Source organism: Lytechinus variegatus, chromosome 15 (genome assembly GCF_018143015.1).
Source record: "Lytechinus variegatus isolate NC3 chromosome 15, Lvar_3.0, whole genome shotgun sequence".
NCBI lineage: Eukaryota > Metazoa > Echinodermata > Echinoidea > Temnopleuroida > Toxopneustidae > Lytechinus > Lytechinus variegatus.
In genome coordinates this window covers 15,306,912-15,332,788 of record NC_054754.1, presented here as the reverse complement: position 1 = coordinate 15,332,788, position 25,877 = coordinate 15,306,912, and the positions used below count along the sequence as shown (strand labels likewise).

At 36.7% G+C, this 25,877-nt stretch overlaps 2 protein-coding genes across 2 annotated transcripts; one reads left to right on the top strand and one right to left on the bottom strand.

The window, feature by feature from the left end:
* Positions 1-1,066: 1,066 nt before the first annotated feature.
* On the bottom strand, positions 1,067-25,399 carry LOC121428586 (general transcription factor 3C polypeptide 5-like). The gene is made up of 7 exons (XM_041625312.1): positions 25,217-25,399; positions 20,157-20,376; positions 17,833-18,224; positions 7,558-7,765; positions 5,053-5,198; positions 4,328-4,568; positions 1,067-2,698 (listed from the first exon to the last, which is right to left on the bottom strand). The coding sequence occupies exons 1-7, from the start codon at positions 25,364-25,366 to the stop codon at positions 2,364-2,366; spliced, it is 1,692 nt and encodes a 563-aa protein (XP_041481246.1). The 5' UTR covers positions 25,367-25,399; the 3' UTR covers positions 1,067-2,363.
* On the top strand, positions 9,348-12,731 carry LOC121428587 (aquaporin-12-like). Its single transcript, XM_041625313.1, has 2 exons — positions 9,348-10,375; positions 12,453-12,731. Exons 1-2 carry the CDS (start codon positions 9,766-9,768, stop codon positions 12,641-12,643), a joined length of 801 nt encoding a protein of 266 aa, XP_041481247.1. The 5' UTR covers positions 9,348-9,765; the 3' UTR covers positions 12,644-12,731.
* Positions 25,400-25,877: the final 478 nt, after the last annotated feature.

The following is a 25,877-nucleotide window of genomic DNA, read 5'->3' as shown; positions in this document are numbered from 1 at the left end:
GTTATATATAACAAAAGTTGTTATAAATAGGAAGTATTTTTGATTTAATACAAGAACAATACAATTCTGTTTAACTTTCAGTTCTTCATAATAGTCATTTAGATTTCCTTTAGATTTTTGCATTTGTCAAAAGTGGTGAAAACAGAGTTATAGTTTCAAAAGATCAATACATACACATGTCTCATTTAATAATAATAATAATAATGTTTTATTTACCCAGGATAACCACTTCAATCACAAGACTGCTCTTCCAGCGGGTCCTGCATAACATAAATATTATTACCCTTCACCAGTCTAAATGCTGAGCGCCAAGCAAGAAGGCAGAAGGTCCCATTTTTATAAGTTTTTGGTATGACTCGGCTGTGAATTGAACCCACAACCTCCCGTTCATGAGGCGGACACTCTACCACCGAGCCAACATGCCCACAACATTTTGATGGGAAGCATGTTTCAAATGTGAAAATATGAACCAATGATAGAAATGATATCTACCAATATATTATATCTAACCACTGGCCCTTTGTTGGTTATATTTTTTAGATGCACCATTTTCTGTAAATAAAGGGTCAACATTCCACATACATACATCATTGTGATTTTGATCATTTTCAAATGCAACACTCATCATGTACTAGGCCCCCCCCCAAAAAAAAATACATGTATATACTTTTGAGGGCTACTTTTCATGAATTACTGCCTAAATCTGCAAACATTGGATAAGCTTTATATTGCAATGAATGGGGACCTTCCAGGGCTCACCATTCAAGTTTCCAGGGTTATTTTTGTGCATTTCGGGGCCAAAATGGCCCCTAGCCCCTGTGCCAGTACTTAAATGTTCACTCACTCTTCAGCACCTTATTAATCTTTTTTCCTCAGGATTTCAGGCCTGTGAACCTAGGACTCTTTGTTCAGCTCTCATACCAATCAGATCTTTAATTTGATTATTTCTCAAATATATGATAAAAAACTCCTACTGACTTTACAAGGTTGGCATCACTATTTTAACATCTTGATGAAAACAGTCCTTTCTATTCATTGATTGGCTGGTGGTGATTTTTTTCCCCAATTGCTAAGAAAGCAGGAATGCTTATAAGCAAGCAACCAGAGGACTGACTGCACAAAGTCCTCTCTGAGGGACCGGGCAATACGGATAAATGACTTGAACCAAGTGGGAATCGAACCCGGGTCACCAGAATCCGATACCCCCGCTCTAACGACTGAGCTATTGCACCTCCTGGCCCATCAACTTTTACAAGCTATGGGTAGTCCAATAAAAACTACAAATGTCAATCTCTCGGAACAGAAATCTATTTCGACTTTGACAAAATCTCATTTAAAAGATGTAAATTATACATGCTTTACATACTTCTTCCTCGAAAAATGATTATTCGAATCACGAAAGGTCAATATGTGCAGACTCTCATGTATACCACTATACATGAATAACAACATTTCCAAGGAGTTATTTGTTCTCACTGTCATTTTTGTAACATAGCTCAATGAATACAGCTCTCTTCCTAAATTCTAACCTAGCATTAGTATCCATACGCAGAATAGGCAATATCATGTTGATGAATTCCAACGTCTCCATGGCCATTTTTTTTTTCCTCCCCAAATCATGAGGTTCACATATTTTGATGTTTACAACTCTCAAACCTCTCTCAGAATATTTTGCCTTTCATCAGTTATCAGCTGGTTAGCTTACTGCTCTTGGTGAATCCCAACATTTCCATCATCCCTAGCCATTTTGTTTTCACCATGTCTCTCCTCCTTCTCTTAACATGGATACTCATGTTTTTTGAGGTTGATGGTGAATAAACTAAAAGAAAAATCCATATTTTAATGTTTGAAATTAGATCTGAAATAGAGTTACTCTGAAAATTCTTTTTGCCCAGTTGATCGTGGGCCAGACAGCCACCGTGCAGCGCCGGATCTACATAGCTCTACCCCTTGAATTGTTGTACGCCGAACAGGGTAGCAGAACCTCCCATCTGTTAACATCTTCTGGTTCTCATAATCTTTTTCCTCTCATCAGTCTTTATCTGTTGGGTAATATAATATTATCCACGAATTCAATCATAAATTTCCATGGCGATTTTTACTCTTCTCACCCTTCTCATCATGACCTTCACATTGGTGCTTTTTTTAGATGTTAACATCGTATACATCCTTCCTCATAACCTTTTGCCTATCGCCAGTCTTGACCAACTTGATAGCATACTGCTATCCGTACATTCAAACATTTCCATGGCCATTTATTCTCACCACCCCTCTCCTTGTCATGACCTTCACATTGGTGACTTTTCAGCCGTTAACAACGTAAACATCCTTCCTCCTGACCCTTCGCCTATCTCCAGTCTTCATCAACTTGGTAACATACTGGGATCGAAAAATTCTAACATCTCCATTGCCATTTCATTCTCACTGTCGACTTCTTCATTGACTTCCTTGTCGTCTTTCTCCATCCCTGTCGCGTCCTCTGCTCCACCGGCTTCATCACACAGGATGCTCTCGTCCTCCATCTCTTCTGCATCATCATTATCATCTATTCCTCCATCATCCAATCCTTCCTCATCTTCTCCATCATCTTTCTCGCCTTCCCCTGCTGCAGTCCCCTCTTCATCATCCTTCTCTCTGTTCTCCTGCATCTCAGGAGTGGATGCTGACGTTGAAGGTGTGGAGCCCTGACTAGAATCATCTGAAATAATCAATTGAACAAAATTTAGAAAATAATCATAAACAGAGAAAAAAATCATTACATGGCACATACGGATCCTCATAATCTTCTTATAGGATTGGTCAAAAGTCGTTCACATGATTAAGTGAAGTTTCCCTACCGATCATCAATAGTGGATGAAAAAGGAGAATGAGGAGAGGAAAAAAGAGAATAACATTGGGTGGAGGAGAAGAGTGGAAGAAGAGAATTATAAGAAAATAATGGAAAGGAGAAAACAAGAACAGAAGGAAGTAAGACCAGACAGAAGAAAATGAGAAGAAATAAGAAGAGAATCATCACTGATCAGGGGACTGTTTCATGAAGGGTCTTGTCACTCATTTTCACAGATCAATTTGTTCTGGGCCAATCAGAAGTGAGGATTTCACTAGTTTTAAATGGCTCTCAGTGAAAACCAATGGCTGTTTATTTCATGAAATGCTGTCCAGGTATCTGTTTCATGAAGGATCTTGTCACTAATTTTCACTCAATTTGTTCTTGGCTAATCTGGGCCCCATCTTACAGAGAGTTATGATTGATCCAATCAATCATAACTCCAAAAAATCCATCAGTTTCATAATTTTTCAACAGGAAATTTGCAAAATGTACTTTGTAAAAAAAAAGGAGAACACACCAAATTGTCAAGAAATACCAATGAATTTAATATAGATATACAATCATGTCTAGAAAAAAAATTGAACAAGCATGCATTTTATATGTTGAATTTGCAGGCTTTCCATAGTTGTGATTGATTGGATCAATCGCAACTATTTGAAAGATGGGCCCCAGGAGTGAGGATTTCACTAGCTTTTAATGGTTCTCAGTGAAAACCAATGGCTGTTTGTTTCATGAATGCTGTCCAGGGGACTGTTTCACGAAGGATCTTGTCACTAATTTTCACTGATCAATTTGTTCTTGGCCTATCAGATGCAAAGTTTCAATAGCTTAATAATGATGTCAGTGACAATCACTTACTTTCTGTTTTAAGGAAAATGTTTTAAAGAAGTGACATAAGAATAAGAAGAAAGAAGAGGAGGAGGAGATGAATGAAGAGATAGGAAAGGAAATAAAGAGGAAGGAAGAAGGAGAATAAAAAGGGAGGAAGGATAAAGATGAAGTATAATAATGATAACAATAATATTAACAATAATAAATGCAATTTAGTAGGCGCCACATGTTTCTCATAAGAGATGCTCAAGGCACACAAATGAAGGGGGAGGAAAAAAACTAAAAAAAAAAAATCATCGATAAAATGAGTTATAGAGGTAAGTTTTTAGCTTAATCTTAAATGTTTCGAAACAAAGAGAAAATAACTGAAAGAAGAAAGGAGAATAAGAGATAGAAAAATAAAGACCCAAGCAGGGGTGTGAGTAGTCACAACAAAAAAAAGCTGAAAAAAGCTGAAGAGTAATGAAAAAGTCTGAAAAAGAAAGACCTGTCATACATTTTGCACAGAGGAAAGCCAAAAATAAGCTGAAATTAAGCTGAAAATCAAAAAAAAAAAAAACTGAAATCAGATAAAAATCTGAACTCTCACACCCCTGGACCAGAGGAACTGGAAAGAAACATGTATTAGAGGAGGATGATAAAGAGTGACATGATAAGTAACAATACCTTGCAACGATTTACTTGCGTTGACTTCAAGCACTGTATCCTTGATCATCTGGGTGAGACAATCCCGGAGACGGCGGAACATCTCCGCCTCGAAGAAGCCACTCTTCATGTTTGGCTTGGTCTTATGCCATTGCGGGTTGTTGATGATCGCCTGGAGCTCAGGGTCCTCGAGATCACACAGCTGGTAGAACATCTGATGGTATGCTGGTAGGATGCCACGCCTCATGATGTAGTAGGAATCCTTTGAAGGTAATACATAAGAATAATGATAATAATGATGATGATGTAATGATGATAATAAAAAATAAGAGTACTAGTAATAATAGTAATAGCAATAGTAATGGTAATAATAATAATAATAAATAAATAAATAAAAAATAATAATAAAATAATAATAATAATAATAATGATACTACTACTAATAATAGTAAAATGTGACATACCCTCTCTGCTTCCCTTTAATAGTTATTTTCTTTTTTAAAGGATATGATATGGTACAGGTGGTGCAGAACAACAATAAAAGATTATACATGTAAGAAAAAATATTAATGCAAAATTGAAATGATCTAATGAAATGAAATTTTGAAAATGATACTGAAATGAAACTGAAATGATATTGAAATAAAATTGAAATGAATTTAGAAATAAAATGAAATGAGAAATGTAAAATGAAGAGATATGAAATGGAAAATCATAGAAAGGGAAAGAAAACCTGATGGACTTACAAAGGATTCCCTGTTACATCCCGCTGGTTCGGCACTGCCAGACAGTAGGGGTGCTGGTATAACCCGTTTATTTTTCAAGGTTTGGTGAGGGTGTAATATCATCCGCTTCTTCTTCAGCATCAACTTCACACTCTTGTCTGTGAGTTCTGTGGGGTGTCAATACAGCAAAAGAAAACAATGGATCAATAAAGTTGTCCCAAAAAGTAACAATATTCAATTAAAAATTAAAAAAACACAACCGTGGCGGAACTTTGGGGGGGGGGGAGTACGCAGTATAATGCATCACAGAGAGTCAAACCCCTCTCTTTAATAGCAAAAAAGCAATACAATATTTATGAACTGAGAAGGCATCATAGCTCATTGTATTCACAAATACATGCATTTCCTTTGGAGTTTTCTAGCCAGTAGCGATGCATGGTGCCGGACTTCAAGGTTTCAGCATCCTACTAAATACAACTTAACACCCTATGAGGTGTTTTGCACCAAACTAGCAATTTACTTTGAACCGTTACAACACCCTACTAGGTTGGGTGTATAGAACACCCTACTAGCATCCTACTTCATAAAGGTACCATTTAAACAGCTCTTCCTAAGTTATGCAGGACTTTTTTGTTCAACTGGTGACCCTTTCTGTTGTTAAATGAGACTTTATATTCCAAGTTTTAAAGCCTGTGTATAGCTTTGGTAAAGGGTCAATAATGTGATTGATAATCGAATATCATCTAATACGACAGTCTTACTGAAGCGTAGAGACCGTTAGATATTTTTCCAACTGCACTTCTCTGAGAAAATTTCAAATATTCAAATCCTGGATATATAGCGCCCTCTCTCGGCGATACTTGTTTTAAATTAAAAAATGGGCATTTAAGCACTTATCTTTAGTGATTAGATATCCAAAAGTTACAGACAAAGAACATATCTTGAAAGTTTCAGCCCATTTCATGATTTGGAATAGGATTTAATTGAAAGACAAAAACACACAGATATTTTTATTTGATCGGGTGACCCGATCAAGTTAAATTTGCATGTAAAATCGCAAAATTTATCCTGTAAAACACATTTTCATTTCATATCCTCCACATCATAACTGTTATAGGGCATATCCATTCATATTAGCTAGCAATGAATTGGAATAGTGATAGGTGCATTTTGGTGGAGTTACCAAAACTATACACAAGCTTTAAGATAATGGGAGTGCGTTTCAACAGTCTGAATGAAACTAGCAGTCAATACATGTACATGTATGTTTGCTAAAATGGCAATTTTAATCTAGAAATGCAACAAAGATCAAATCTCAACTGCAGCTGATGAGAGTTTGATTGAGCACCCACAATAGTAACCAGTGGTGTGAAACTCAAGTCATGCTTTATCACAGCTTTATCACCAATCAGATTTGGTGGAGTTTAGTAAATTTGGATCAATTTCCTTCCAACAGACACATCTAAATGCATATATTGCAATACATATCATTGCATAATTCTCATAATTTTTTTAACTATCAAATCTTTAAGAATGATTAAAGGGGAATGAAACCTTTGGAACAAGTAGGTGTGTGTTGAAACAGAAAAATCAAAGAATGTGAACAAAGAGAATTTGAGAAAAATTGGACAAATAATGAGAAAGTTATGAGCATTTGAATATAGCAATCTCTAATGCTATGGAGATCCTCCCATTGGCAACGTGACAAGGATGTGTGATGTCACATGTGAACAACTTTCCCTTTGATGGATTATAAAATACCCTCAAAATGTCTTTTTTTTTGCTTTTTCTTAGTGATACAAAATCTTTATCCATGATGTATTCTTTAAAAATCTGTATTACATGCCCTCCTCTAGAAAGAACACATGATCTACTGAAAGATATGATAAAAGAGGCAATTTAATTGAAATATACACTAAAGTAATGGGAGAGTTGTTCACAAGTGACATCACACATCTTTGTCGCATTGTCAAGTTGAGGATCTCCATAGCATTAGAGATTATCAAGCATAAATGCTGATAACTTTCTCATTATTTGTCTGATTTTTCTCAAACTTTCATTGATCTGTTTCTTTGATTTTTCTTTTTTCACACAAGCTATCTTGTTCCAAAGTTTTCATTCTCCTTTAACATTATTGACCTTAATGCAGACCTGCCAACCTCTGGGAATGAAAAATTATATTCTGTGATAAAAAAACTGTATTTTCCCCCCAAACACTGTATTTTGTGATAAAATGATTGAAAAAAACCAAGTTACCTGAAATTACATTCATCCAATAACCATATTTGGGTAAGTTTTATGAAACAGAGACACATAGAGATGATTTTTCTCAATATGTCACAATTGAGTAAAACAAAAATATCTGATTTTTTAAAGAAAAAACGTGTACTGTCGTATTTTGGTTGCAAAAACGTACTGGTTGGCAGCTCTGCAAATGACTTCAACTTGAAAGATTCAGACAAATGTTAACACATTCAAAACACTTGTTAGTAACACTAAACAGCAGAAGAAATCATTTACCAGTACCTTTTCTTATCCTGAAATCGAGTAGCTGGTAGTTCTTAGACTCCGGATGTTCCCTGGGGTCGTACCCCATACGACACCAAAGCCCTCTCCAAGGTCCTTGTTGGAAATAGTAAGCTACCACGCATAAGATACCCTTGATAAGGATGGATGAGACCTCAGTGTTACATTTCAGTGCATTACGTGACCAAAGGGGGCGCTTTTCAAAGAGCTGAAATGAAGGAATGGGCAAAATAAAATTGAGATTAGAAACAAAATTTGAATCTATTGGGAACACTGCAATTTGTTTGACTTTAGTAATTTGACTTGATATAGGAATGTTTCGCATATTTGGTCTGAAAAATTGCTTTGACTTTTAGGCCAATATTTGACTTTATGGAACAGCAAGTGGCCCAAAATATGCATGTTCATAAAACAAACATACAGGAAATGACATAAAACATTCTAAAATGTTTGCCAATTAAGTGTGTCATCTCCTATCAATCTGTTCAAATTTTGCAGTGTATTCATAATTTCATAACAGTAGGGTTGAAAAAGCAAACTCATGGGTTTAAATCACACCACAAACAACAAGTTAAAAGAAGAGAATCTCAAGGGACCCCTATCTTCATTAAAATTATCAATTTATTCATTTTTTTTACAGATAACAATCATTTCTTAAGCCTGGGGAATTTATCCCTTCCTTTGACTATAGGGGGTGGGGATGGAGAGGGCAAAAAAGAATGAGAATACAGAATGGAAAAAAAGATAGGCAATGAATGATGCAATTATTAAATGATTAAAGATATTTAATCATTTAATAATTGCTGGGGAAAATGTATTTGCATAGAGCTACATGTACAAGCATATCAAAAATAATAACCAAGGAACTTGAAGTTTTTTAGGAAAATATTCAATGCTACAGAACATGCATCTGAACTTCCTACGTAAAAATTGAAAGACACAATATATCTACATTAACAAACTTAAGAGGTAATCTACATGAATATAGTCTGGTTAAGAGTATCAACAACAACAAAAACAAATCCTCTACATATAGTTGGCATTTAGGCATTTCAAAATCATGCTTTTTAGAATCTTAAAGTGGGGCTAGGGAAGTTGGAGTGAAAGCCGAAAGGGGTAGCTCAAATTTAAGGACCTTGTTTCAAATTGAGCAATTGATACATTGTAATTTATGTTATTTGGTTTTTATTAAATTTCATGTGCAAGGGGAATAGCATTCATTCCTGCTTACATTATGTACTCAAAGTTTATGTGGCAGTATTTTCTCCAGATGTGGTTTAAAACATAATTTGTCTTTATTGATAAGATATCAATTTCCCTTTCCTATAAATTTATGAGACACATTATATTGATCCATAAATCAGCATCTTGGTAAGATCTGATTTCCTAGAAAACATATTCACTGCAAAACAGGAAATTCAGCCAAACCTTAAAGCTATTTTTTTTAATATCTTAATCTACTCTACATGAATATCTAGAAAAGAAAATCATCCTTTGCATGAAACATTTAATACCACACTCAACACTTAAGAAAAATATTATTTCCCCTTTAGACCATTGCCTTTGCAGATGAATTTTTATCCAGTTGATTTCCTTCAGATTGGTAATTTCTACAGACTGCCTTTTAATATGACTTATCAGTAACGTTAATTCTTCACTTAATGAATCAAAGGTCATGAGATATGCTCTCATAAATCAGGTCTGGATATTTACACTCAGGGGGTACGTGTACATATGTCATTCATGCATATTAGCTGCAAGCTTGAATAACTTTAGATGCCATACATCATTTACATGTTTTAGATCTGAGCTGCCTGGCTGTCATTGTGAAGTGACGATTGTCTAACCCAGTGGGCTTTAAGAGCCAGAGGCATTCTTAGAATGCCATGGATGTCTGTCTCCTTGTACATGGATAATAGAGCTTGCTAACTCGAGAATCAATGAGTCTTTGTTGGAGTGAAGCATCAATAAAAATCGAAGACAAAAGGATATCATCCCAGTTGTGCATTAATCAAAAAGTTGTCATGCAATACTGCTTTCACTAGTGGTTAAAAGGACAGAATGTGCAGGGTACCATGTAATGTGCAAGGCTGTGGTGAATTATTAATAGGAACTGGATAGAACACAGATATAACACTTGGTTGGTCATTAGATCAGGTCTCGAGGAGCCAGATAGGCAGGTCTATCTGAATCTTGTGAACAATCATCATGGCCCAGGAATATCCTGCAGCTTTAGCCACCTTCATCTTGGTCTTCTTCACAACAGTCGGCTGCAATCTCATCAGGTCATTGACCAAGAGGATCCTCCGTGATGATCCAGTCTGGTACAGCTTTGCTGCTGAACTCATCTCCACGTTCCAGCTCGTCGCCGGTGTCCTAGAAGGCGATATCATCCTGGAGGAGTATGGCCTCTATTGCTACGCCCTCTATCTCTGGATCCTCTTCGTGTCCGAGAGCCTGACGTTTGACGGCGACTCCACTGCCAACACATGCATGGTGTGGCAGTCCATGCTGAAGCGCGAATCTGGTCCTGCGGTGGCACTGTCAAAGATATGCCTTCAGGTGGCTGGCGGTCAACTGGCGTATCCCTACGTGCGCTTCATGTGGAAGGTGGTACCAACCAATCGTCACAGGAAGAAGATCTCCCACCTGCTTCAGATCTACTGTGCCTCCGCACTGAATGTCTCCATCCTGGAAGGTTGCTTTGCAGAAGCGTTGGCCACACTTACCTATTTCATTACCCTCAACTTTCAGCCCAAAGGACGGTACAGTGGAATGTTTTCAGATGCTGCGATACAGGTTATGATCATTGTTGCAGGTATTAAATGGGATATCCATAACTACAGTATTATGATAAACTTATAATTTTAACTTTTATATACAAAGTAGATTTGAAATCATGTTTAACCAAACATCAAGTTGGATAGCCTTTTGACAAACATAAAGGCCTTCTAATTGGCCTACAAGAATTGTTTCCTTTTTCTGATTTTTTCACATTTTTGCATTATGATACAGGAATGCGCCCTATAAACTAGCACATCAATAATGTGGAGCTCATCCGGCATCTCGCAACGAAATTTAACACAATTTGAATTTCAGCCCAGTTGACACTGTACTGAATTATATTGGTGACATAAATTGAGGATATAGAACTGAAATTGATGAAGAAATGACAAGCATTTTTTGTGATCTATGAATACATTTCATATAAATTAAGCATAAATATCTACCGTAGTCAAAATTTCTTAACTCTGTGTACATGTAGAACCTTGGTGAACCTCATGTAGCTCTCAGATGGAACAAAAATAATCAAAATCAATCAACAAATAAATAAGTAATTTTTGTAAGTTTTGAAAATATATGAATAAATTAACATATTTAATTAATTTCAAAATTCTGTGTTGAATCGCCACCTCAGGCTATCATATAAAGCCAACAAAATTGAAATTGATCAACAAATAAAGGAAGAAAAACCATTTTTTGTGATTTATGAATATATTTTGCATAAATTAGCATAAATAATTTTCCAGACAAATTTTCGAAATTTTGTGTACAAGATTGGTGAAGTGAACCTCATGCAGCTCAACCAGATGGAAGAAAAAAAATCAAAATCTGTCAACAAATAAAGAAGAGGCATTTTCTGTGATTTATGAATAAATTTCGCATAAATTAGCACAAATAATTTTCTACTGAAAATTTCAAAATTCTGTGTAGAAGTTTGGTGGACCTCATGAAGTTCTACCAGATGGAAGAAAAAAATCAAAATCAGTCAACAAATAAAGAAGAGGCATTTTCTGTGATTTCTAAATAAATTTCGCATAAATTAGCATTAAATAATTTTCTACTGAAAATTTCAAATTCTGTGTAAAAGTATGGTGAACCTCATGAAGTTCTACCAGATGGAAGAAAAAAAAATCTAAATCGGTCAACAAATAAAGAAGCATTTTATGTGAATTCATAAAAATTTGCATAAATTAATTTCGCATAAATTAGCATAAAAATTGTTCTAGTCAAAATTTCAAAATTCTGTGTGGAAGTTTGATGAACATCATGAAGCTCTACCAGATGGAAGCAAAAAATTCAAAATCGGTCAACAAATGAAGAAGAAGAAGCATTTCTGTGAATTTTGAAAAATGCGCATAAATTAGCATATCTAATGAATTTCAAAATTCTGTGTAGAAGTTTTGAATTCCCCAACCTAGTGCTATCATATAAAGCAAACAGAATTGAAATCGGACTTGAAATGGCGAAGAAGTACCATTTTGAAATTGTGGACGAACGACAGACGACGGACGCCACGCCACAGGCTCATCTTGCCGTTCGGGCCGAATGAGCTAACAACTGGAAGTGTCCTAAAAATGTTTTAAATTGTTAAAAAAATGCATGACCATCTTGACTGACCATGTTCAGCTTAAAACACAGATTTTATGCAAATGAGTGAGCCAATGAGGTCACAGAGTGAGACAAACACTATTTCTTTCATACACTGTGTTATCATATAAAATGTACCCCTTTTTCCTAATAATGGATTGAAAACAGTTGTTAATTATGACAATAATGATGATGATCACAGCTGATGTGAAAATGATAACAGATAATGATGATGATGATCAATGATAATGACGACAACGATGATGACTATTATGTTTCTGATGATGGTGGTGATGATGATGGAGGAGGTGGTTTTGATTGTGATGATGAAGATAATGACAAACATGATGATGATAATGATAAAAGGATTTCGTTGCTAATGGTAATGATGATGCAGTTAAAAGATTGACTCTTGTTTGCTCTACATGCTATCATTACCCTGGATTGTGCCCCAGCCGCTACAGCTTTCAATAAAGGACAGTATAAACCTCTTCACAAGTCTACTTTTCTTTTTGACTTTAAAGGTTTGGAATGGACCGGAATGATGTTCAACCCCGCCTTAGCAGCAGGAATCACCTTCAACTGTGGCAACCAAAGCCTCCTGGAGCATCTCTTGGTCTACTGGGCCGCACCCCTGGCGACTGTCCCCCTGGCAAGGGCCATTGCGGGCTCGTTCAACAGGCAAGCTCCTGTGACTACAACCAAAGCTGATTGAGGGAGTTGGGATTCTAAGGCCCGAATTGACAACCCACAGTTGAGTCCATGGTTTATGCACATTTCCTGTTTAAATTACGCTTTAATAATTAACAGGTGAAAAAAATGTCCAATGTTGATGTGCGCATTTGTCACAGTGCGACATTTTATTAATGAGTCCACTGTTTTGAATTGATGAGTCCACTCTTCAAACAGTGGACTCATGAATAAAATAAAGTACCGGTAAACAATGGTAACAGGCATCAATTTGGCACACTGTGACAAAAGCGCATCAGCATTGGAATTTTTTTAAATATAAGCAGTAAATTAAGCGCGATTTATACAGGAAATCTGCATAAACCATGGACTCAAACGTGGGCTTTCAAAACCACATTTGTGAATTTAGGCCTAAAAAGGTATGGAGATCAATTGACTTTGTGAATGCAGAAAAGATAGAAGAGGAATATGATCATTGGACTCAAACTGCAAAGGGTATTACTGAGCAGTGAAAACTAAAGTTCGTGTAGCCTGTAGGACTCGGACTGTTGCGATATTTTCATTTAACTACATGTACATGTAGATGATATGCCAGGAGAGTTGGGAGGGGGGCATTCACTCTACTTATAATAAAGCATGAGTGCTATGGAGAAATTGCATAATGGTGGCCCTGAAACTTAACATTTTGTATTAAAAAAATCTCAATGGGGGAGTGAAAAATTCTGAAAGGACTCTAGGATTAAAGGAGAAGTTCACCCTTCAGGACAATTTGTTGTAGAAATAGCAGAAAAATTATTGGTGAAGATTTGAGGAAAATCCTTCAAAGAATAAAAATTCTATTTTTTTTTAAATTATGACATCATATGGGAGCAGCTTTCCCACATATCATATGGTAAAAAAAACAATGAAATGTCATTATCTCAGAAAATTAAAAATGTTTTTCATTGCACCTTCAGTATATATGTAGACAAATTATTTCACAACTGCTCCTGAAAGAAATAGAGAAAATTTATAGTAATCTCTAACCATGTAAAATGTGAAATGTGAAATTTAAGCATGTGACTCATATGGGGCAGCTGTGTCACAACTCAAAAAGCTTAATTTCTAATAACTTTCTTTATCTTTGATGCATTTTTCTCTAACCTTCACCAATGTTTTTATTATTTTTTTCCTGCCATTTTTACAGTAAAATTGAACTTTCCCTTTAATACTTCAATAATTGCTGAAGGTACACATTGCTTTGGAATGGTTACATCATAAGAAATTGGCGACCTGTTTTGCAACTTCTCAAGAGCCTTTATGAAATCCCAAACTTCTTTTATTTATACCCCTGTAAGGGGATACTGTTTTCAGCCAATTTGCAAAACTTTTTGCAATCAAAGTTCATAATAAATAAATAAATAAAAATATCTCTGTCAAAAGCAGTAGTAGCATGTAATGTACGTGTATTTTAACTAGTCTAACAATATCTCAACACATGGATTGGTTCATGCAAAAGCATTGCAGTTGTGTACATGGACGTATGAAAACTATATAATGAAAAAAAATGGGTAGTCAAGTAAGTTTCATCCTAAAGATTATCATTTCTTGAAAGCATGCCAGTATTTTACCAGATGGAGACAGGGTTGTTAAGTTTTAATGAATTGAATGTCACTTTAAAGATATTGAAATAAACCCCCAATCCCCCCCCCCAAAAAAAAACAGCGAAATTACTTTATATCTATTATTAGAGTTGGTATTTCACAGCTGTTTAAATGCCATTGCTGTGTACATGTACTTGTCATCATTGGTGGAAATATGATTTCATGGATAGAAAATTAAATGGTATTGGAAACAAGTTATGATATGCTTCATGTCTTAGTATTTGAATGTTCAACATTAGCATCCATTGGTATGGTGTTAACCCACACTTTGCCGCCTTCCACCGAGGTGCAAAATGGATACTCGGTAGGACATCTGAAATTCATTGTAGCTTGTCCAGCGTTGTGTGTGCCTCATTACCAACTGGCTGGAATACCCCCCAAGGAGTGGAGGATGTGCATATACTGCGTGCAGGAATGATTGATTATTAAATACAATGACCAGGGAAATTCAATAAATCTGCAAGCACTTAGAAACATACAATGTGTGTTTTAGGCACATCATAAATGACCAGATTATCATTATTCATAATATAAATTCATTAATTTCACTAGTTTCAAAGCTAAAGTCAAGTACATGAAGTTGCAGCAAAGGTGATTTGATGTGAGAAACATCCATCTTTTAAATCATGTGGGGCGTTTATTTCTTGGGAAAAGGCCGATCATCTGGTAGGAATACTTCAATTCAATTCAATTCAATTCGTTTATTTTCAATTCCAATAAAAAATATATACAGATAAATGCATGTAAGCATAACAGATTGTAAAACAAAAAAAAAAAAAAAAAACATTATAAAGATATACATGTAAACATGCTTATTGTAAATAAAGTGATACAGAGATATCAAGAAAAGGATGGAATTGAGGAATACTGCAAAAAAACATTAAGTTTTTGTCGAGGCAGTAATCCAACGAGAGAAAGTCATAGAATTGAAGAATCAAAACATGTTTTAGAAAGGAAAATGAGAAGAAAATTGAAATACATTAAGAGACATAAATAAATACATTCAAATACAAATACAATACAAAATACAATGCAAGGAATTTGGTCAAATTATCAATAATTCATATCATGAGATAAAAGATATAATTTGAGTCTTCGTTTGAATACATTTGGAGAAGGGGAAACAAGAATGGAATACTTGCTAATTTATCAGCAACCAGACTGATAAGTGTCATCCCCAACTATATCCTTCAGTTTCATTCAGTTCCTCACTATGGTTGACTACAATCTGAATCACTAATGCTGGCTTCCTTCTCCACATTTTATAAAGAAAATTACGACATTAATTCAACTATGATTTCATATTTAACACTCATAGACTTTATTTTAACTTTGTTTATTTGTTACATTTGATTTTGAAATAAAATTGCCATCATTTTATGGTTGGCTACACCATACTTAATCAAAAGGCAATACCTTGAGTTACATAAAAAAAATCAGATGCCAAATAAGAAAGATAGTTGGTGGGGGGTTAAAACCTCAAAATCTCAAATCAAACAAGTGGAATGCCTCTGGCCGTCTCACCTGCATCACGTGATTCAACATAGCAGCATTGCTGACTTTGAAAACTACTATAACTCGCACAAGATGTTCAGTGACACTTGGTTACTCTTATTTCCACATTTTATGAACTAGACCAATACACTTACAGAGATAGGATGGTAATTTAACAAATACCCCCAATGTGGCCAAAATTCATTGACCACACATGACCTTTGACCTTGATCATGTGACCTGAAACTTGCACAGGATATTCAATGATACTTGATTACTCTTATGTCCAAGTTTCAAAAGTCAGATCAATAAACATGCAAAGTTATGATGGTAATTCAACAGATACCCCCATTATGGCCAAAGTTCATTGACCTTTGACCTTGGTCATGTGACCTAAAATGCGCACAGGATGTTCAGTGATACTTGATTACTCTTATGTCCAAGACTTATGAACTAGACCAACATAATTTCAAAGTTATGATGGTAATCAAACAAATACCCCCAATTCGGCCTAAGTTCATTGACCCTAAATGGCCTTTGACCTTGATCATGTGACCTGAAACTTGCACAGGATGTTCAGTGATACTTGATTACTATTATGTCAAAGTTTCATGAATCAGATCCAAAAACTTTTAAAGTTTTGATTGTAATTCAACAGATACCCCCAAATTGGCCAAAGTTCATTGACCCTAAATGACCTTTGACCTTGGTCATGTGACATGAAACTCACGCAGAATGTTTGGTGATACATGATCGAACTTATGTCCAAGTTTAATGAACTAGGTCCATATATTTTCTAAATTATGATGTCATTTCAAAAACTTAACCTCAGGTTAAGATTTGATGTTGACGCCGCCGCTGCCGTCACCGTTGGAAAAACGGCGTCTATGGTCTCACTCTGCTATGAAGGTGAGACAAAAACAGAAAAACAGGACAGGCCAGGCCAGGCAAAGCTTGAAACTACTTTTGAGACAAGCAGCCTTCTTTTGCCTAAAGTGGATCTCTGCAGAAATTAAGAGACTGCTTCCAGACAATATGAGGTTGCCAGTTTGCCACAATTGCAATTACAGTCTTTCCTAACCTTCCCTCAATTTTTACATTTTAAGAGACAAGATTTTAACACCCCAACAATGATAAAGCATTTTAAAATATATAAATAAATACAAAATATGACAGCACTGGCAAGAGTTCATCAAACACATTATTTCTCTGTACTTTATAGTTAAAATGAAACAAAAAATAAAATATTGCAACTGACTGCTCCTTCATTGTACAGTCAAGACATGGTTTAACTTAACTGTTGACACATGAAGCTGCCATTGTTGTATTGTGCCATGAATCAATCCCTCACTATGATCAAATCCACAAAAAAATATATAACGAAGCTTTGGTACAGATTCATGGCCGACAAAATATTTGAAACTTTTTGTATGCTTTGAACATAAAATCTGAGGGGTGTTTCACAAAGATTTAAGTATGGCTTAGAGTCGCACTTAAATGCCAAGTTTGCCAACGGTAGCGAGCGGTGATGATTTTTTCTCTCCGCTCCACGACCGCTCCAACAACGCTCGGGCGGTGTGACCATGCCTTTAGGTGTCATTTGACAACACATTACTCTGCTCTTGGATCATCTGTATATCACTGCAAAACATGCTTATCATGCCTTTGGATCACTAACAGTGGGCAGTGGATTCTGGCGTACATCATTTGAAACTTACAAGACATGCAACAAAAAGATACACACATGCAAAAAAGCAATATATCCCGGTGTTTTAACTTAGTTTAATTGATGAGTCATGATTGAGTGAGCCCCAAACTTTAAACGTTGTTTTCCTGATTTTTTTCAAGCTCTCGCTTTCTTCTGCATTCAATCAAGTACTTGTTTTCCTTATTGATAAATTTTGACAAGATATATTTTTTAAAGCTATGGATGTGATTTTCCAAACTAAAAAAAAATATCAAGATTTATTTTGGGCTACCTATTGTTGGTTTGGGGAGGACTGGTCACAAATAACGTGATTGATGAAAGTCGCAAAGTATTCACCAAACTCAAATGGTATGAATGAACTTGTCTCACCTTCCTAATTTCCTCAGTAGCTGCTCCTGGTTTCTGAGATTCCAGATTGTCCACAGCAACTGGATGGGGTGCCATTGGAACCTCAAAATCAGCCATGGTGGATACCACATGGGCAAAGTTGTTCCTCTTGTTCCTTCCGTGCTGGATAAGTTTGGCTCCAAAGTCGGGCATCTCCTGCTGTTCTCGAACAGTCCGAAGCTGTTGGCCCACCTTGTAGTTGTACTCAATGGGCTTGTCAAACTTTGAGAAGATCTCCGGAAGCATGAAGGAGGGAGCGTCTTTGTCTACGTAGCTGATATCCTCACCAGCAGAAGGCAGTACCTTTTCTATCAGGCTTGACGCTTCTCCACCCGGCTTGCCCTCGTACGGTAGATATTGAAAGTCACAAAGGTCTATATTTCAAGTGTCATAAAAATGGAAACAAGCAAAATATTTTAACCCTAAAAGAGCTGGGTTATTTGGACCCATCTCACAGGGAGGGGGGGAGGTGCAAAAATGTGCACAGTGGTAGTGTGCGATATAATCTAAAAGGTTATGGTTATGTTTTTTAGATAATAAAATTCTTCATTTAAAGGGGAATCCAGCCTTGGCCATAAAATGTTGTGTTGGGAAGAAGAAAAATAAATTAAACAGAATGGCGAAAGTTTGAAAGAAATCGGACAAGCGATAAGAAAGTTATAGCTGCTTTGAAATTGAGATCTCTAATAGTATGTAGATTTCAAATTGGCAACTGGGTAAGTAAATTATGACAAGGGGCAAGGACAACTTTCCCATAGTCCATGTACTTTATTATCAGGGATTTGTGGTTTTCTCCTAAGTACCTATTCCCCTGGGGCAGTAATCTAAATATAACCCATGTAGTATATTGTTTTATGTCCTCATGAAAGAAAAATAAAATTTGAAATAAAACTTTAGGGAAAAATGACATTTTAGCCATAATATGTACTGGAGTACATGGAAGAGTAGTCCTTGCCCTACATCACTATGACATCACATAAATGGCCAATTTGAAGTCTCCATGGGTATAGTGATTACCAATATTTACAACTTTTAAAAATTCATAACTTTCTTGTTGTTTGTCCAATATTGTTCAAACTTTCACCTATTAACTTGTCTGATTTTTCTTTTTCTTATAAAAACAAGTCTTTATTTGGGTTGGATTCCCCTTTAATGAATTATACTAACTTATTCATGACATAAAACATTTGCTCTAATCAACTATCATACTGCCTCAAACTGCTAATTTTTTATTCACAGACTATTTGTAGGATCCCTATCAAATGTACTTTAAAAAATTTGGTATTGCAATTTTTTTCTTTCTTTGTTTTTTAACTTCTTATGTATTCCTTTGTTTTTTTACTTTTTTTTTTTTTCGGTGGAAATTGTTGCAGACTTGATTCTGATCATAAAAAGACAAAATTAATGAAGTTTAATCAGTAAAAGTAGAAATAATGATACATTTATGAATTTTGGATTTGTACAAGAATTCACGTTTTTGAGCAGTTTTGGGTCTGAAATGCACTAGTGTTGCGTAATTTTGTAACCATGTATCGCAAATTTGGTCTCAAAAGTAAAAAATAGCGAGCGGCAAGGTAGAAAAATTTCGCACAGCGGATTTATCGTGAAAAATGTAGGGGGGGGGGCAGAATCCGCCCCTCCTTCGGGCCTTTTAGGGTTCAGCCACAAGCTACTATGGTTCAAAGTGCACAAAAATACATTAGAAATTTGAAAAAATAATCAAAATCAATCTTGATAACAGAGTTTTACTTTTTTTTCCTTTTAAAATAAATAGGAGTGCTATGCATAAAGAATATTTTCACCCAAATCAGCATTCTAGGAGATTTATGTAAAAGAATTAGTACAAAAAATAAGATTTCATGAATAAGTTACATCTAATAAAGTACATGAATTAGGTGAAAAATGGCACTATAAATTATGTCATTCTCTACCATCTTGCAAATTTTTGTCATTTGTGCGATCTACGGCCTAGATCTTAATGGGGGAGGCCATGATTCCCCCCATCCCCCACCCCTTCCCGGTACTGACAAGAATCAAAATACCCCGAGGGGGTGTTTCACAAATATTTAAGTATGACTTAGAGTCGCACTTAAATGTCTAGTTGCGCATAGTATAAAAGGCATGACAGCATTGGTCAGATCATGCCAAGAGGACGCGCACTACTGCGTATTGATCAATAAGATTGCGCATTGCATATCATGTACGCGTCGACATTTAAGTGCGACTTAAGTCATGCTTAAATCTTTGTGAAACACCCCCCAGGAGTATAAGCAAGGGTGAACAGCCCTTCGGTAAAGCCCACTTACATGGGAATTCATATCTTTGTCCAATCACACCCAGGACCTCTGAAGAGTACTCCTCACTTCCTGGAATAGCCTCATCATCGCCATCTCTAGTCCTTCTATATCGGCGTTTGACCTTCACTAGCAGGGAGGTTGACCTGGTGGCCACACCCCGTGCTGGTTTACAGTAAGGATTGTCAGGCTGGAACTTCAGAGACAAAGGGGCATGATCATCATTGAAAGCCTAAAAAGAGGGACAGAAAGATATCAGCAAGAAATATAATAATGAGAATTGCAATAACAAAGACACGATAATAATAATAATAATAACCAAAGGAAAAGCAAAGGAAATACATGAAGCCGGTACATGTAATACAACCTAAAAATTGCTGAACCATTTCATTATAAAACAGTTTATCAAAAATTTTGTTTTGATGTCATAAATCAATATGGCTCTTTTTTCTGGCTGTTGATGATATAATTAGCGCATTCATCAACAGACATCAACCAAGTTTATCAGTAAGTTTTCGACGAAATGCTCGTAAATTCATGCCAAATTTGCAGTCAAACCCTATGCCCTGACATTTGCACATTCATGTTTATTCTTCGAGGATATATAATGCCACTAATAGCGAACATAGACACCCCATCTTCCAGTTCTACAGGTCAGATATATCTAGCAAATTCAGTTAGAGGACTAGTCAAAATACTTTGCTCTCTTCAAGAACATGATGACTGATGTATATTGAAATAATTAAGGGCAACTTCAAGGCTCTATTTGGTGAATATTTTCAAAAGCAAATTTGGGATGCTTCAGGCTTCACTTTTAACTTCCTTCCACACGGTCACAGTTCAATATTTTCACCTGGCAGCAATTCTATTGGCAGTTCAACTTCAGTTGTTGAACATTTATAATAAACTAGACTTTATCCCGACTCTATGACTTTGTTGGTTTGGCCTTATGCTTAAATTTTGATCCATACTTCAGGCCTGCATACTTGTCTCGACTAAGTCTAGGCCTAGAAGAAAATTACACATTCTCATGAATCTCAGCTCAGATAATTTAACGCATATGGTCACTATTCATACGCCAAATTTCTCTAACGTCTTAATGGCACGAATGCAGTTTTGCACCGGGCGATCTGATGAGGTTATAAAACTATTTTTCACCTCAATGTTTGTCTGAATATTGGTATCAGCTGGGTGTTAACACACAGTTCAAATGAATCCCCTCCGATTGTTCCTTTGGCCGACAGCTGGAGCGGCATTTGGAATAGCTTGACCAAACCGAGTATTTAAGTTTCTTCCTTTATTCCGCTGATTTTTATTGAATCATAAAATACTTGCATCTGTTGATAAATATAAAGATTGCTTTATGATATTTTGGATCGATGCAAGTATTTCACGATTCATGATGTTTATCGGCCGATGCAAGTATTTTTAAAATCCAAGTTGGCACTGCTCATGATATTGTCGCCCTCTATACACGGGTCTGGTATCTAGGTATTGATAACATAGAGGGCGACGATAACAGACTGGGTAAGTAAAACGCTCTTGCTCTTAAGTATTTTTCAAATTCATTCCTATTTATTGAATAAATACAAAATACCTTATATGGGGGTAGATATTGTTTTGGCCCATTTACGTAAGTTTGTGATTGTGATTTAGGTCTAGTTTCACCGTGGGAAAAACCATGGTGTGTGTAGAATAATGGTATGCCAACCCAGGCTCCATGGAGAGTAAGCCAATATATAGTAGACTGATTTTTACTCTCTAGGAGCCTTAAGGCTACTACCGTCGGTGAATGGGGATTATAGTGAAATGTCAGAAGTTGTTAAGGAAATCCCCAGAAACGACGGTTATTCCTGTCTTAGCCCCGGGTAACTCAGGCCTCATCCATGTAATACTAGGCAGACATATGCTCTCCAAAATGGGGTAGAATGGGGTCGCAATAGCACTCAAAATAAAGGGGGAAAATATAAATTATGCAAAAGACCAAAAGCTCAGTCTCTGTACTTTGGTAGTTTCGCTGAACTGCGTTGGGTCCACTCACCAATAAATAGACTGAAGAGTTGTTGGCCCATACGTACAGCCAACGTATTAGCAGAAACGTTAGATCTATCATTCGGCGGAAACTCAATTTTCAGATCGTTTTTTGTACATAAAATGTCACATTATAAAAAAGAAATTACATAAAATTTACCAAAATATATCTAAAATTCAGAAATATCGTACCTTGGATCGGAGTTACCACTAATTCCTTTCAAATGATGATGAAAACAGTCATCTTCAATCCTTTCGTTGGTCAACGTAAGCTGCCATCTTGGATGACGTCATTATCCTCACAGACGTATTTACCAGTCACTATATATCGCAATTTGTGCCGCTGCTTTGTGCTGGTAGATGTGCATGCGTTCAGAAATTGTAGTTCGCATTGATTGGCCAGGATATAAAAAATTCTCATCGGAAAGCCTTGATAAAAGCACAACTCGATGAACGTAGAGGGCAGCTACACACGGCTGCAATCTTTCCTCTCCGTCAGAAAAATTAAACAAATAAGGAATAAATCATTGGTAACGTATAATTTCGATATTTTCTTGCAATATGTATAGTATCAAAAAAAGGTTAGAGTCCAACGAAAAGAGTGGGCTTTCATTCACAATAATATAATGTAATTTATAATTTAAAGGACAAATCCACCCGAACCAAAAGTAGATTTGAATAAGAAGAGAAAAGTCCAACAAGCACAACACTGAAAATTTCATCAAAATCGGATGGAAAATAAAAAAGATATGACAATTCTAAATTTCTCTTAATTTCACAAAATAGTTACATTTACATCCTGGTCGGTATGCAAATGAGGGGACTGATGACATCACACACTGTATTTCGTTTGTATTTTATGAAATATTCTAATATTCTCCTTATTGTCCTGTGAAATAAAGTTTCATTTCTACCTGAACATGTTATGTTTCAGTCAAGTTGGTCTTTATTTTCTGTAAATATTGAAATATTTTATGATTCAAACAATAAAAAAACAAAAGAAATAGTGAGCTAGGGGCATCATCAATTCTCTCATTTGCATGTGACTAAATTGTGAATATAACTATTTTGTGAAAAATAAGTGAAACTTTAAAATGTCATAACTTTCTTATTTTACATCTGATTTTGATGAAATTTTCAAATTATGCTTGTCCAATTTTTCTCTATTGATTCAAATCAACATTTTTCTGAGGTGGACTTGACCTTTAAACCAGCGATGCTAACTGATAGCTCAAAAAAATCCTGAAAACCCAGGCCGGGGGTCCAGGGGCCCGCCCAGGGCCCCTGGCGGGGTCAAGGGCGCGCGGGCAAAGCCCCCTGAAGCTGGAACGTTTTCTTATTCTTTAGAGGGCTGAAATCATTAATCTACAGTAGTACATAACAAATAATTAATGACATAATAAACTTCATATCATAGGCAAGAAAGGTGCTCAAAAAAAAATCATGTAACCCGTACTCATTACGGTACGGGACGGGTTAACCTGCTGCGGGTTAATATGCTGCGGCCAATGGGTGCGACTCGGGACGGGTGTGTGTAGCAGCTGGGGTGCCCTTTTTCACTCACTGTACTCATCAACAAGACAATCCTATACTATTGAAAATCCATAAATCACAATTTCTATCAAAATGATGGATAGTTCACACATATGAATTGATGAATACGCACCAGAGAACACATATTTCATGGTAGCAAATAGGTTTTCAGCTGAAATCCCGCGGCAGACAACCAATCACTCACGCAGCAGCAGGCAATTGCAGCCACACCGGGCCGTGCTTCGAGCGGTTCTACCGGGCGATCGCCCGACTGGGATAGCGCTGACACCCGTATCCCTGCAGGGTATAGGGCGGCGTTTGCAACTGCTACAATGTATTGCTCGCGCGTACCGTGCAAGTACAGTACCAGCTAAACTTCATGCTGCGCACAATGCTAATAATTTTCCGTCTGCGCAAATTGGCCATCCAAAATTGAAATTGCGCTCTCCGTGACAAGATTTGGAGGGGAAATTTTTACGGATTTCACTTTGACAATCGATTTTTTTTTCCGGAATATTTTTCAGCAAAGGAAAAAATCCGGAATTCCGGAAAAATCCGGAAAATTAGCAACTCTGTTTAAACAAAGATAAAAATCTAGACAAAACCTGGTCTTTTGAATTGGTGGTCCTGATTACACTTGCAGGCTCGCACTAACACACTACCGTCGGTGAATGGGGACGATAGTAAAATGTCAGAAATTTTTAAAATCCCCAGGAACAAGTTATTCCTGTCTAATCATGCACTTATATCATAACCTTGTTCATTGAATGAGTGCACTTACCTCGATTACCTATATATGGATGAAGGTCTATCGTGAGACACAGAATCCGGACATTGAGGCATAAACTGGAGCCTCAAAAAAAGGAAAAGTTATGTCTCATTCGTTCTCCTTCTGTAAAAATTGAAAACAAAATGGCCGGTCAATACCGAGAACGAACGCAACAGACAGGTCCAACTTTTCCTTTTTTTGAGTTGAGTGTCCAGCTTGTGCCTCAATAACGTCACTCGTCAGGATTGTGTCTCACGATACACCTTCATCCATATAATCGAGGTAAGTGCATAATTTATGTTTTCCCCTTTTACTTTGAGTGCTATTGCGGTCCCTATTGCTACCACATTCTAGGGCCTACCCCATTTTGGACCTGTCCGGGTAAGTAATCGTCCGTGTAATGGACGAGTCGAGGCCAGGGCCAGCCCAGGGCCGGGAGCATTTCATGAAAGGACTCGTCGGACGTTTTATCTGACAAGTCCCATTTCATCCGATAGTTACCATAGTAACAGTACCTCTCAGCCAATCAACATCAGAGTAAGTTGTCAGATCTGATAACTTAATTGTCGGATGAAAATGTTGATGAAACACTCTCCGAGGCTCCGGCCCGCTTCGCTCCCTGTAAGCCCCGGCCCCGGGGTGCTGCTAGGCCTAGTACGGTAGTTAGCTGTCCGCTAGCGAAGTATCGCCTATCGGTACCGCCGTACGGTAACTCAGAGGCCGGCCTAAGAAAACATACCTTTGTCAGTTTTGCTTCTCCACCGAGTGTTTCAAGCATCTTTTCAGGGTTCTTTATAAAACCAGGATAATTCACACCAATTAACTCTTTCGAATTTAACGGTGTTTCAATTGTAGTTCCTCTTGTAGAACTTTCATCAAGCTTGTCCATTTTCGCGAATTCCCTAGTAAATCCACGGTATGGTATCGTCGAAAAGGAAAACGAAAGGTGCCGTGGTAGAGGACTGTGCCGTGGTGGCCGATTGGTCTATAAGGCGCCTGGCTGTAAAAGTCCGGGGTTTGATGGGATTTGAACCCCGGCCGCGGCACCAATGCACGTGAGTAAAGCATTTAATCTACAAAGCTCTTTTATCTTGCTTTCAAATAAATGGAAATGCTGTATGCATTATTGGTAACTGGGTGTGCACTTGTTTAAAAAAAAGGGAAAACATTAAGCCATTTTCTCGACGCCGCACAGTGGGCCAGAACATAATAGAGATGTAATTGGGGGCCAGAATAAGTTGAAAGTGCGCCAAAATTATATTCTGTGTTAGATTTTTCTTTAACATGTTGATTATGGGTAATTTTGGGCGTAGAATCGACTGAACATAATTTTTAACCGATATGACGTCACCTTGATACCAAATTTTGATTGGCTACTTGAAATAAAAAGACAATAACAC